This window comes from Anoplopoma fimbria, chromosome 8 (assembly GCF_027596085.1).
Source record: "Anoplopoma fimbria isolate UVic2021 breed Golden Eagle Sablefish chromosome 8, Afim_UVic_2022, whole genome shotgun sequence".
Taxonomy (NCBI): domain Eukaryota; kingdom Metazoa; phylum Chordata; class Actinopteri; order Perciformes; family Anoplopomatidae; genus Anoplopoma; species Anoplopoma fimbria.
In genome coordinates this window covers 26,577,759-26,592,099 of record NC_072456.1, presented here as the reverse complement: position 1 = coordinate 26,592,099, position 14,341 = coordinate 26,577,759, and the positions used below count along the sequence as shown (strand labels likewise).

General features: G+C 43.6%; 1 protein-coding gene across 1 annotated transcript in view; it reads right to left on the bottom strand.

Annotated features, from left to right (window-relative positions):
- scfd2 (sec1 family domain containing 2) overlaps positions 1–14,341 on the bottom strand; it is a 109,503-nt gene that overhangs the window by 44,374 nt on the left and 50,788 nt on the right. Inside the window, exon 5 of the mRNA XM_054602676.1 lies at positions 11,819–12,107. Coding sequence (XP_054458651.1) covers positions 11,819–12,107 — 289 coding nt within the window. The remainder of the gene's footprint in view (positions 1–11,818; positions 12,108–14,341) is intronic.

Genomic DNA, 14,341 nt, shown 5'->3' with positions numbered 1-14,341 from the left:
CACGGCGATGCCCTCAAACCAAACGGGATCGCACATATACGCTCACCCATCCGGGGGCAGGAGTCCTACACAAACATCCCCATCTCATCCTGGACCGGGTTTGAGGTCCACATCAAAGTGGATTACAGGGTGGATGAAGCGCTGACCGCTAGCAGACGTAGCACTTATTATTTCATGACCTTGATATGTTGAACGCCACCCATTTTGGTTCGGGAGCGTCGATTTCCCACAAAGAACCATAATAAACGTCTGCAGAGAAGACGCACCGCTAACGGAGATGGATTAGCTTAGCATAAATAACGACACACACTCTTCATGCTACAGAAACACTTTGCGATCCCGTCATTTAAAACACACAACGGGCTAATCCGCTCCCACACATCACAGCAGAGGGCATCAAGGACGGGTCGGTGGGATCACAACCCAAAACATTTGGACAACAAAGCCGGCTGCTTATGAAAGTGAAAGCGTGAGGCAGCTGCTGGTGTGTGTGTGTGTGTGTGTGTGTGTGTGTGTGTGTGTGTGTGTGTGCTCAGCCAGTGATGTAAGGAGGTCAAACAGAAAGCTGCTGCCTCCACCTGAGAGACAGATGTGAGTCCATGAGAGGGAGCTGCGTCAGTAATGCTATGAAATGAAATGAACATCAGTTTGTCTAAAGCAGTGCTTCCAATGGTTTTAGGGTTAAATCATAGACTGTACATAAGAAGATGATGTAGCCATGGTGACGTCACTTATCGGTCTGTGGACTGACGCTTTCAAGTCGGTTGATTTCGTCGTTGCTATCTTGGAATACGGCCGACACCATGTTGTTGTTTGATAAAACCGAAGTGACCATATTAGGACGGAGGAGGAGTGACGTAGAGACGGCGTATACGTCTCTGGTGTCGACCTGTCAATCAGTGTGTAGCCCCGCCCTAAAGCATCCCCTGCTTTATGGTCTGTTTGACTCTAAATGGAGCATCATTTACTAAATGAACATCATGCTGTATTGAAGAAGACTTGAAACTAGAGATTGAGACCATAAACTCATGTTTACAATGTTTACTGAGGGAATAAATCAAGAGAGAAGTAGAGTCATTTTCTCATAGACTTCTATACAACCAGAGGAGTCGCCCCCTGATGGACAGGAGAGAGAATGCAGGTTTTAAGACACTTCAGCATCGGCTTTAATCAGCAGAATTGGAGGTTGCTGTCTGGGTAAACACTCTGCAGCCTGAAGTTCAGTGTGTTCGCCTGTTTTATCTCAAATCTGGGGTCGTCCGCTCTACCAGGTAAACTAACTCAGTTGCTTCAGTGGCACATAAAGCAAATAAGAATTTGACTTCAAAGATTATAATTAAGATAAAATTAGAAATATTACCCCCGGGGACAAACCATCCCTAGAACTTCATCTAGACTCTGGTCTCTGCGGTCGAAACGCAGCCCAACAGCATATCGTTAAGAAATAACGCTCCACAAGCTCTGATACATTCTGATTATATGATTAATTAAACTCTGTTCATAATTCAACAGGTCGTGTCGTCCTCATTCGCAGCGTGTTTAACACTTTATGTGATTAATTCCCAACATGACGTCACTTTGTCAACAATCTGTGACTAATACGCGAGTGTTTTAATTATAAGGAGAGATGGTTGTGCATGAAACTCTATGTAAGGGAGGGGGAGGGAGGAGGGGGAAAAAATGAAAACCGTACATCCCATTTGCCATCGCTTCAGTCCGGAGAAGGAAATTAAAGCACGGCCAGAAATAGAGTGTTTTCAGTGTGGAAGCTGGTTTCCTGGTGGAGGTTACTGTACAATCAGGGCCTCAGGGTGAACAGTTATGAGGGAAGTGTGTGTGCTTATGTGTGTTTGTTTTCTAGGGGGGGGGGGGCTGAGTTTACATTATTATCACCCGTATATGTGTACACCCACGCTGTGTGGATGGCGTTGATAACGGCCCGCCAAAGTCGGGTTTCTCACCGTCTGAGAGGCCGAAATGTCAAAACAGCCGGTTCATTCATCCCTCCGTCTACCTGGAGGAGAGAGAGAGAGAGAGAGAGAGAGAGAGAGAGAGAGAGAGGGCCGAGTCGGATGTGATAACGCGGACACAGTGCAGAAACAGCTGTCAGTGTGTGTGTGTGTGTGTGTGTGTGTGTGTGTGTGTGTGTGTGTGTGTGTGTGTGTGTGTGTGTGTGTGTGTGTGTGTGGCTTTACTAAGAGAAGATAAGAAGAAATGATGGAGAGGCAGACAGAAAACGGGATGGAGAAATAGGTTGTATTGATAGCAGGATTTAAAAAAAGATATCTCCTGCAGCAGTCTGTGTTTTTATCAGCAGCGACTCCACAGGAAGATTTAATGCTGGAGGGCCGGGAATCGAACCTCAACAACACGAGCAGACCTCAGTCTCCAGAATAAAACGGTGGAATTGTACGTTTGTGGAAAAAGAAAAAACATGGATATGTTGAATCTTGATGTTTCTGCACCAAAAATACGCTTCAAATATTAGTGCTTTAAAATGTTTTGGCCAGCAATGCCAGACTTTTTCTATGAACGAACAACAATGTTTGTCCATGGACGATGAGAAACACAAAAACTCAGACGCTTCGGATCGTTTAGAAGTGTGTTTTTTGCAAACCCTCAGGAATAGCACTGGGCTGGAAAGCGTAATTCCAGTCCTGGTCACACTGGGAATGGTCACACTGGGAATTGTAACTTCTGGGAACGTTGCATTTTCTTTCCCCGATATTCAATCTTTGGGAAAAGGAGTGGCTGTGAAAAAGCAAAAAAATTGTACATTTGAGGAACTGCATTTTTTGGCTTGCAGACGAAACCAATCTGAAAATGGTGAAACCATCTCCAGAGCAACGACACCTCCGACCTGAAGTCATCGGTGCAGAGGAGTCCTAGCAGCGTTTGACTGATGAAACACTCACATTCACACACTCACACTCACAAAACAAAGCTTTTCCAGTCTGCCAAAAGTTACTCTGCTCCTCAAATGTATGTTGTTAAATCTATCTCTCCATTTTCTCTCCTTTGTGTCTTTGAGTTTCTTGGAAAGCACTTCCTAATTAAAATGCTTTTTTTATTATTATTATTACTATGAAAATTTGCATTTATTGAACTAAAAGATTACCTTGATGAATAACCACAAGTTTCTGATAATATACATTTCTTTTCTTAGGTTGAAGAAGACAAAGAAAGAAAAGGAGAAAGAAAACACTTCGAACTTCTTCGCTGTGAAATGAAATCACAGATCTGCTCATACAGCAACACACAACCCAAAACCAACCGAATATTATGTTCTCATGTCGAAGCCGTCCAAACTGTAGATCAAAGTGTCATACTTGGACCTTTTTCCTTCTGAGCATAACTGAATTCTGTCTAATGAAATCATGTGTTTATGCATCGACCCAAAACGATGATACATGAACTACAGAGTCCAGAACCTCCCAAACGTCTCACCATGGAGCACTGGAGATGCAGCACGTAGACCGCTAAGTGATTAAAGACGTTTGCAGGCCTGCGTCTGGTCATTCTTGAGGTCAGCTGAGTCAGAGGAGCAGGAGGAGATAAGGCCTATCTTCTCCCTCTGCGTCCATCACACTACAGGAGACACCCGGCAGAAAGTGACCAGACACCAGACCTCAAGGAGAGAGAGAAAGACTCCTTTCTCCTCCCACTATCTCCTTCTATCTATTGGCCGGAGCTGCAGTCCTCCACAGGGACACTCTGATAGCACGGAGAGTTACCTCCTCGTGATTTAGGACCACCTTAAAGAGCCTCAGACGGGAGTTTGACGTGTCCTAAACAAAAACAGGGGTATGGAAGACAAAAGAGCAGAAACTAAAAGGGGGGAAAATGGGGGAGGAGAGAAAAAAACGTGTATTTCTTAACCTCTCTGTTAGATGAAGGGGGGGTGTAAGAGGAGAGTGGTTGTAAAAAAAAAATAATACAAAATGGGAGTAAAAGGGGGGCGTTCCCGCTGGCTCGGGCCTTGATTAACACCAGGCCTCCTGACAGGAAATGACCCGGCCAGCTCATAGCGCCAGGAGAGCTTCCATCTGGTGTGGAGGCCGCCGAGGAATTCTCCACCAAGGAGATCCGAGAAACGGAGGAACTGAACGCTTCACGTAGACAAACGCTCGATTCGTCACCGCTGCCTGTACGGGACGCATCATCCGAGCTCTTGTTGTTGTTGTTTGAGGGGCGGGGTCGCCAAAATAAAGGCCTCAGAAACACATCACCAGGCTTTGTTTGCAGAAGTTGAGGAGGGAGAGAGAGAGAGAGAGAGGTGAAAGTAGGTTAGGGATGAGACAAAATGGAGGAAGTTGAACTGGAGGGAGGGGGGGGAGAGGGGACAGTTTGGGGAGAATGGCGGGTACATTAGGACAGGTCATCTTTCACTGAGGACTGGAATCCTAAAAGTAAACAAGCTCTTCCGCACCAACAGATAAAACGCAGATAAACTGAACAAACCGAGAGGCTCTGGAAAAACAGGCAGTCAGCTCACACGCTGTTTTATGAATGTTTGAGGAAAGACATTTGTTTTGACTGTAAAAAAAAAAAAGAGAAAGCAGATGTCTTTGTCTTTTACACTGAAAGTCTTCACACTGGTTTCTTCTTATGTGATTCATTTGCACGTCACTATATATCGTTTTTTTCTAATGAACAGGAATGTTACTTTCTTCGGACCGAGGCTCATGGTCCAAACCGAAACGTCAAACTTTATTATTCCTTTTAACCTTGACAAAGGCAGCGCAGACCAGATCCACTCCTTCTGCTACTTTACCTTTCACAATAAAAGCCTTGATTATTCTTTTAGCAAATACCGCTTCACAGACATTAGCTGACGTGTAATCGTGACGAGGAAACGTTTAGACCTTCGTTTATATACAAAAAACTATTCAAACTTTTTATTGTTGCAAATTTGAGTGTTTCGTATTTTCAAGTTTATTAAGGAACGCAGAATGATTTTTTAAAACTCATTCTTACAGACTGATGTCATCTTATTTGGATTTATTTCATTATGTTATTTTTATTATTATTTATTCATATATTTATTATATTGTTTTGGTTTGTTCTTATGGTATCAATTGGTTTTATTGTTTCATTTATTGTTTTGTTTTATCAGGGTTCACATTTTACCTTAGTTTGTCTTGTAAACTCTGTTTATAAAGTTGAATTATAAATAAAGTTATTATTGTTATATATTACTCATGTATACAATTTAAGACAGACGTCCTCCAGAGGAGCCGGGGACAGTCCCTGCAGAGGGCCAGAGAGGCGATCGGGTCGAGTGTGTTGGCTGGACTCCGCCGTCAAAAAGGTCCCATGTTGACCTCCGCCTGCACTGACGCGTGTGCAGGGGCCAGGGGCCGCGGTCTCAAGTTAGAGTCCCTCTGGAGCCGGCCTCTATGTGTGGCAGAGTGTGTGTTTGTGTGCGTTTCTGCCTTCAATATCTTGAGCGTGTGTGTTTGAGAGTCTGTGTGGGATTCTGTGACGGATTCCCAGCGGAGATATAAGAGCTTAGGAGCCTTTTATGATGTGCATTTCCTGTCATAAATAAGAAGCAGAGGAATCCTCGCTGAGCGCTAACACACTCCATAAAGCAAACAGAGGTGTAAAGTACTCTCTGGGCCGGCTCGGAGAAATCTACCCGACTAATACCGACTGTGAGAGTTTTCTGAATGATTCCTTTGTTTGTTACTGCACACAGTAGAGTACCTCATAGTGCTTCCTACAGTACAGGAGACAAACCACTTCCTATATCTCTTTCACTTCCAGGTGTCATAAGTCATAAACAAATCCCTGTTGAGGTTTTAACAAGAGGCATCTTCAGTTCTGCTCCTGGTGTGTTTCAGTTCTTCAGTTACATCTTGATTTGACGTTGTAGTCTGGATAAATGAGACACAACAAGCTTTCAGCGAGTTCTGAAAGTGTTTTTCCATCAGGTGCTTATCTAGTATCTAGCCTCATCCATCCATCTCCATACATCTATGAATCCTTCCTTCTCCATCCATCCATCCAGCCAGGAATTCTTCCATCCACTCATCCATCCATCAATGAAAACATGAAGCCATGAATCCACCCACCAATCCATCAATTCATCCACTAATACATCCATCATCCTTTCCATCATTCATCATAAATCCCTCAATCCTAGGAGTTTAAAACTGTATCCTTGTTGTGATCACATCCTTAGCTGTATGTGTTTGTTTCACTTATATGCAATGTTAAAGTGTTCTAATACTACAAGAGAAGAATTTTTGGCACAATTCAATTCCATTCTTTTTTTGTTTAATTCTTACTTACATTCAAATTTAGAATATTGGTTGTCAGCCCTAAAACAAAGTCAATGGGAAGATGCAATCAGGCACAAAGTTGCCGGGGATGAAGCCAACCCTGAGGAGAGGAAGCTAGGATGGATACAAGGACACAAGGGTACAGTATGGAGAGCCAGCCCCCTCATGTGTAGCCTCTGACGGGTGGAGCAGGGTCTGATCACCTCTCTGTGTGGCCCGTTAACCAGGCCTGTCTGTCTGCTAATTAAAGCCTGAGCTCCGTGTCATCAGCTTATCTGATGAAGTCAACTAGAGAGAGAACGCCACCGGCTGCTTCATCACCCCCCCGGGTCTGCAGCCTCCACCCCATACATGACTGTGTGTGTGTTTGCATAACCGAGAAGGAAGTAAGGGAAAGACCACCACCAATTAAAAATAATTGGGGACTAATTTCATAAACACAGTGCCACAAGGGGAAATATATATTTAATCAGGCGCGATCATTAGACTAACTTATGCTCTGCTTCCTCAAAACCAACCAGCCTGGTGCTTCAGGGGCTCGGAGGGAGGGAGAAACAGAGGGTGGTTTAAGAAAAAGAAAAATAAGAGAAAAAGAGTGAAAAATGGAAGAGGAAATTTAAGAAAACAAAGAAAAGTTTTAGAAGTAGGCAGACCAGAGAGAGAGAGAGAGAGAGTTGGTGGCCAGAGTTATGTGTGATCCCTTTCATGTCCCCTGACTGGCCCATGTTGCCGTGCCAACCCAAACAGCGGCGTTGGGGAGGTCCGACTCTCCCCGTTACTCCCCTCATCCTCACCCCCGTGCACACACCCGACCGACGGGATGAAAAACAAGCCCGATGTGTGTCTGAGGCAGAGAGAGAGAGAGAGAGAGAGAGAGAGAGAGAGAGAGAGAGAGAGAGAGAGAGAGAGAGAGAAAAACCGCCGCACTTTAAATCCACGTCTTCTTCTGTAAAAAACATATTTTTTTTGTGACCTTCTGTCACGGTCGCCAGTAAATCATAAGCATCGCCATCTGGGGAGTCACATCCTCACTACTGGAGCTGAAAAACACTGACACGAGTGCAGACGAACTGCGATCCAGCTCGCTGGATGTCCTCGGGTCAAGAATGAGGAACATTTGGGTCGGCCTGGAAACGTAGAAATGAGAGGGAGGAGGTTCGATTCTGCACCAACGACAAGAAACACATCGTCGCTTTCGTTTTCGCTCTCTCTCACCAGCTTCAGTGTTGTCTTCACCATAATTGAACGAGCAGTGACGGCACCATGCTGTTAACAACTTGCATACGCCATCCATGCACTGGCAGCGACCAATCAGACTCCAGCTTGTAGGAGAGCAGTGGGTTCCTCATCCATTGCACACTTGGGGTTCTCTATTCTGCATTCTGCTTCCATCAATCAATCTCTTTCCACATGCAACGTTGGCCGTGGAGCCTTTGGTTTGAGAGCTAATTTCCCAGGATGCAATGAGCAAAACAGTTTTCCTTGGATAAATATTGTTTAATCAAAGCCGTCCACTAAGACAACAATGCAGACGCACTGTGCGGTCCTGTAGAATATGAATGTTCTTGTCACATGCACAGACTCACACAGTGAGTCAACACGAATGCAAACACAAAGACAAAGAAATGCAAGATGAAGCTCTGTGGTGACTTTCATTATTTAAAGTTACTGTGAGGAGCTTTTAACTGGTTCTGAATCAGTCTCAGTTTAGTCCTGATCCTCTATAGACCTCCATCAGTAAACAGACCATCAGAGAGAAGATCGTCTGTTTCTATAAAGTTATTCTTAAAGCTCGTCATCGGAGCCACCGGGTCGGATTCTGGAGAAACCAGATGAAATCATGAAGGTTCACCAGAAACTCCTTCAGACCAGACTCCAGCAGAGACCAGTCCACCGTGGACAGACCCAGATCCAGCAGAGACCAGTCCACCGTGGACAGACCCAGATCCAGCAGAGACCAGTCCACCGTGGACAGACCCAGATCCAGCAGAGACCAGTCCACCGTGGACAGACCCAGATCCAGCAGAGACCAGTCCACCGTGGACAGACCCAGATCCAGCAGAGACCAGTCCACCGTGGACAGACCCAGATCCAGCAGAGACCAGTCCACCGTGGACAGACCCAGATCCAGCAGAGACCAGTCCACCGTGGACAGACCCAGATCCAGCAGAGACCAGTCCACCGTGGACAGACCCAGATCGACACACCGACACCACGCTGCTGGAGACCCCGGCCGTATTGCTGGACCCGCCGGAGGGAAGGGAGGCACGGGAGAACCAGAACCAGGACTGAGAGAGTCAGACTGTCAGACCCTGCTGCAGTAAAATGAGAGGTTTTCTAAAGGGAGTCCAGTGCTCAGAAACACTAGCAGCTCTTGCCTACAGAGAGATTATGATTACTTACGGTAACAGAAATATAGAATATCACCTTAAGGCCTGGACAAACCAGAAAGTGGCAAAGTCAAATTTATCTGCCCATCTGAAATCTTAAATGCTGGTTTGAAGAATAATTTCTATTTATTCATATATCCCTATTAATGAAGCCACATATCCACCTGATGGATTATGTAACAACCCGTTTCTTGCTGCTCACAAATGCAAACTGGAAAAATAACTTCTTTAACACTCTCACCGACCTTACTGTAAAAAAACAACTATGAGTTCATGGATGTCTTTCATCAGAGGAAACATGGAATAGATGTCCTGCGTACTGTCCTAAACTAACTTGTCCTCATTCCTCCTTTTTGTTTCTTCCATTCAGTGTGTGTGTGTGTGTGTGTGTGTGTGTGTGTGTGTGTGTGTGTGTGTGTGTGTGTGTGAATATTGTTCTTGTGTTTCTGGGTGCACCGTCACTACAGGGGGAAAGAATTTGTAAAAACATTGTTCTCATGGCGACCCGGTTTCATTCACTGTCTGGTTCCCATTGGAGCCTTTTAATTATGACGGATTAACAGATGATCTTGGCTCTGCAAGAAAAAACAAAACACTTAAAATAATATTATGTATATAAAAGAAAAAAAAAAGTGTATTGTACCTCGCAAAGAGAAGAATTCACAAAGTGCTTTTTAAGAATAAGAAATATAAAAAAAAAATAAATAAAAAATACAAAGAAAAAATATAAAGAAATCAAATAAAAATAAAATATCCACTGGAAGGATTATGGAACAAACCGTTGCTTGCTGCAGACACACGCAAAACAAGGAAACAACTGTTAATAACAAAAACTACGTGTTTATTGATGTTTTATTGCTGCTCCACAGGAGACATGGAACAGAAAAAAATCCACAACATAAATTAGTCCACCATTTCCTGAAGAAGCTCTTTTTGATGATTAAGTTCCCAGGAGGAGGTAGTTAACTGTCCTGCGTATACTGTCCTAAACTAACTCACTCCTCCTCTTTGTTTCTTCCATTATTCTGTGTGTGTGTGTGTGTGTGTGTGTGTGTGTGTGTGTGTGTGTGTGTGTTGTGTGTGTGTGTGTGTGTGTGTGTGTGTGTGTGTATTGTTCTTGTGTTTCTGTCGCCACGGGGTTTTTCACTAAACAGAAGAATTTGTACAAACATTGTTCTCATGGCGACCGGCTTTCATTCACCGTCTGGTTTCCATTTGAGCCTTTTAATTGTGGCAGAATGTCACAATCGGTGTTTTTGCTCTGGATACAGAGACAGACGCCCCCCACCCCCCGCCTCATGTTACCTCAGCAGAACACTCCATCCTCCGCCATAAAAAGAAGAAAATAAACTTGCACACAGACGCTCGTGCATGCGCTTAAACATTTGAAAGGTGCACACACGGCTGAATTCCTCCACACACACACATGTTCTTATTCTGTCTAAAACACACCTGGCACACTATGACAGGGTAATTTTATAACAGAGAGTCGGGATTTTAACATGAGCCACATCTCTCAGCCTGCCAAGAGGCCCCATCGATTCCAGGCTGCACTTATCCAAGTAGAACAGGAAGTAGGGAGTACGAGAGCGAAAGAAGGAGCGCCATCAACAATCTTTATTAGTGCTTTACATAGATTTACAAACCCTGCATCCACTATACCAACCCATTATTTCAGGGTGTGCGCTAAGGTGTGGAGCTGACCCAAGACTAAAAGTAGCTGTAATTATGAACTATGTGGCAGGGAAGGATTGTGTGTGTGTGTGTGTGTGTGTGTGTGTGTGTGTGTGTGTGTGTGTGTACAGGCTCAAGGTTAAAGACGTTATTACTCTGGGAGGTTCAGCTGGCGGTGGTGGGGGGGTGGCCGGTTCATTCATCTTAAAAGGCCCTCGATCTGCTCAACCACACGGTTAACAGCTCAGCGAAAACCCGGCAAAAGACTTCGATGCTGCACGGAGGAACCAAAGAAAACAGTAGACACGCAAACACAAAAACACACACACTTGTGCACGAGGCTGATACACAATAAGCTCATCTCCGATTAGATCTTATCATGATATTTGGGGGCTGATTTGGTACGAATTGCAATTTTTATGTTTGGAAGTATTGCGACTCGATATTACAATTTAGTGCGTTTACTTTATAAAAACAAAACCATTGGGGAAAGTTGAATCATACTCCTCCACGGACTTTTACTTTGGATATTCTCTAATGAAACAGGCGGCATGAAGTGTCTTAAACCTGCATTCTCTCTCCTGTCCACCAGGGGGCGACTCCTCTGGTTGTATAGAAGTCTATGAGAAAATGACTCTACTTCTCTCTTGATTTATTCCCTCAGTAAACATTGTAAACATGAGTTTATGGTCTCAATCTCTAGTTTCAAGTCTTCTTCAATACAGCATGATGTTCATTTAGTAAATGATGCTCCATTTAGAGTCAAACAGACCATAAAGCAGGGGATGCTTTAGGGCGGGGCTACACACTGATTGACAGGTCGACACCAGAGACGTATACGGCGTCTCTACGTCACTCCTCCTCAGTCCTAATATGGTCACTTCTGTTAACTGGTTGCAAAAACACAATATGGCGACGGCCAAAAAGACGAACTCTAGGCTTCAAAACATCCACAAACCAATGGGTGACGTCACGACGACTACGTCAACTTCTTATATACAGTCTTTGTTTCAGACTGATTAGCAAGTTTTAACTACAAATACAAAGCTTTCCCACATCTGCACATAGTTTATGCTGTACAGGTAAATCTTATTGTCAAGAGAAGTGTAATTTCTCTCTCACACTTATCCACAGAGCTCAGACATTCCCACACTCCACTATTTGTGTAGCTGCTTGCCAAACAGACCAGAAAGCGTGTGTGTGTGTGTGTGTGTGTGTGTGTGTGTGTGTGTGTGTGTGTGTGTGTGTGTGTGTGTGTGTGTGTGTGTGTGTGTATGCTGGGATGGAGGCAGAGGGATGGGGTGTGAAGACTTTGATAAAAACCCTCCCATTAACAGCACTGGAGGCCGACCGAGGAAATAAACAATCAGCTGTTCTCACTCTCCTCCTCCAATTCCTCTCCTCTTTTCTAGCATCAGCAGACTTGGCAAACCGAGCACAACTCCTGGAAGCAATCATTAAACTCACCGGTGAGTTTCTGGAGCAAAGGGCTGAGTTCCGTCTCCCGGGTGACGACCAGCGTGAGCGCTCCAATCAGCTCCCTCTCCAGCTTCTCCAGCTCCTCCTCATCGGCGTCCCGGTCCTGCGCCTCCTCAGCCAGGGAGTACAGGTAGACCAGCAGGAGGATCAGCTCATCCGGACCGCACTCGTCCTCCCCGGACCTCGACCCCGAGGCTGCGCTGTCCTCGCCTCCGCGGGGCTTCATCAAGGGCAGCAGCTGCCTCAGCACAGCGGGGAAGTCAGAGTCTCCAAGAGCCTGTGGGGGGGAGAGACACACACACACACACACACACACACACACACACACACACACACACACACACACACACACACACACACACACACACACACACACACACACACACACACACACACACACACACACACACACACACACACAGAGACAGAAACAGGTGGTTTGTCAGAACACAGCAACTTATGTTCATTCAAAAAACATCTCACAACGGTTGGATCTCCTAAAGCAACAGATCAACTATTGGCACTGAAAAAAAAAAAAAAAAACTTGAACATAATATTGATAAATGCATTTAGGATTGCACCTTTCATAGAACACAATGTATAAAGTGCTTTACAAGAATAAAATATATCTTTTTTTTAATAAAAAAAGTAAAAAAAAATTTGGAAAAAAAGACAAATGAAATAAAAAAAAGTGAAAAAAAACAAATAAAATTGAAAATTAAAATTGAAAATTAAAATTGAAAATTAAAATTAAAATTTAATTGAAAAATTAAAATTAAAATTAAAATTTGAATAAAATTTAAAAGAAAAATAAATAGAAACAAAAAATGTAAAATAAAATATAGAAAACAAACGCATCCTGCTGCTAGTGAGCTTATGCCACAACTGAAATATAGATGTAAATGTAAACAGGTAACTGGGGTAACATATATATGTGTGTGTGTGTGTGTGTGTGTATGTAAGAACAGAAGAAAATGAATAACACTAAACCGAACCCATCCTGCTAAGCCCGCCTGAAATGCATCCAAACCCAAAATGATTACGCCCTCCGCTAATTTGTTTTTTAGTTTATTTTTTACAAGCATACCCCTGTAACTTATTTGTATTGTTTAGTGAATCAACAGCAGATGTCAGTAACTCCAAATTGTCTACATGTGTATGCACAAATTGGTGAATGAAGTGGTTATTTCATTAATTATTTGGTTTTATTTGAAACTTCTAGGGAGCTGTTGAGGTTTTTAATTGTTTTAAGGTGTTTGAAAGAACGATATAATATAAATATAAATACATTTAAAAATAGCAAAATTGTGGTAGTCTGGTTTTTATAACATGATAATTCCTGTATTTATTAAAATAAAGTTATATTTTTCACTTCACTACAAAGACAGTAAGGCAGTTTTTTAAGTCCCTCATATGAGGGAATCCTTCATTACCCGCATAATAGAAATTCACCGCGATCAACTTATTGTGTTTTTAATCACCGTCTGCTATAAAATCCTATATAGTATATATAATATCTTGTCCATAGGGTAAATATGAAAGTACCACCAGCAGCGGCATAGCATAGCATAGCATAGCATAGCATAGCATAGCATAGCATAACAAAGACTGGAAAAAGCTACTTAACACATTGTATCTAATTTGTTTAGTGTTAAAATGTTAATTAATCAGCTGTGTGCCCCCTTTTGTGTGCACCACATTATAAGAATTTACATCATTAGAAATGCCCTTTTCATTAGTCTGCATTCTTATTAGTTGGCGTCCTTGACTGCGTGTTGTAAAAACAATACTGTAAGTGTTTAAATGAATGGCACAGTGTGAGTGAGCTCATCGTTCCATTCGCTAATTTTTACAGCACAGAGTGGCTGAGGTAACGCTTAATTTAGCTCCATTCTTTTGTTGGATTTGCATGGGCACTGAACTGTTTTTCTGTTACACACACACAAATCCAACATTTGGGCCAATGTTTAGGTGCACTGACCCGTTTTCTTTGTGTGTGAATAGTCCCTAGCGATGGTTGAGCTCCAGTCCAACAAGCTGCAGATCTCTGGCCACTCTCACAACCGGAGTGAGCTCATAAGACCTATAAAACAAGGGCGTGGAGCTAATCTGTCCGAAACATTGAATATTAAAACATAAGGCTGAAAGGGGTTAAATGGAGGTAACGGGGTCACAGAGTGGAGGGAGAGGGTGAGAAACAAAGCAGGAGTCGAGAAAAGATATTAAAGATGGAAAGATTGTTGACAGAGGACGGCGTGTTAGTGTCGGATCGAGCTACAAATGCCCCGGTAGATATGCATTTCATTTTAACGAGGGATTCCGATGTGTTGCCTCTCAGTAAAAGACAAACAGGCTCTGAGAACGAGGGGCTTTGGACCTTGTGGTGGGCCCACTGGGGGGATCCTGTATCTGACCCAGAAGAACTCTTCCCTGAGCCAAAGACGCAATGCAATACGAGCCAGAGAGCGAGAGCCAAAGCCACGGAGCTGACTGACTGTCCCCCGCGGTGTA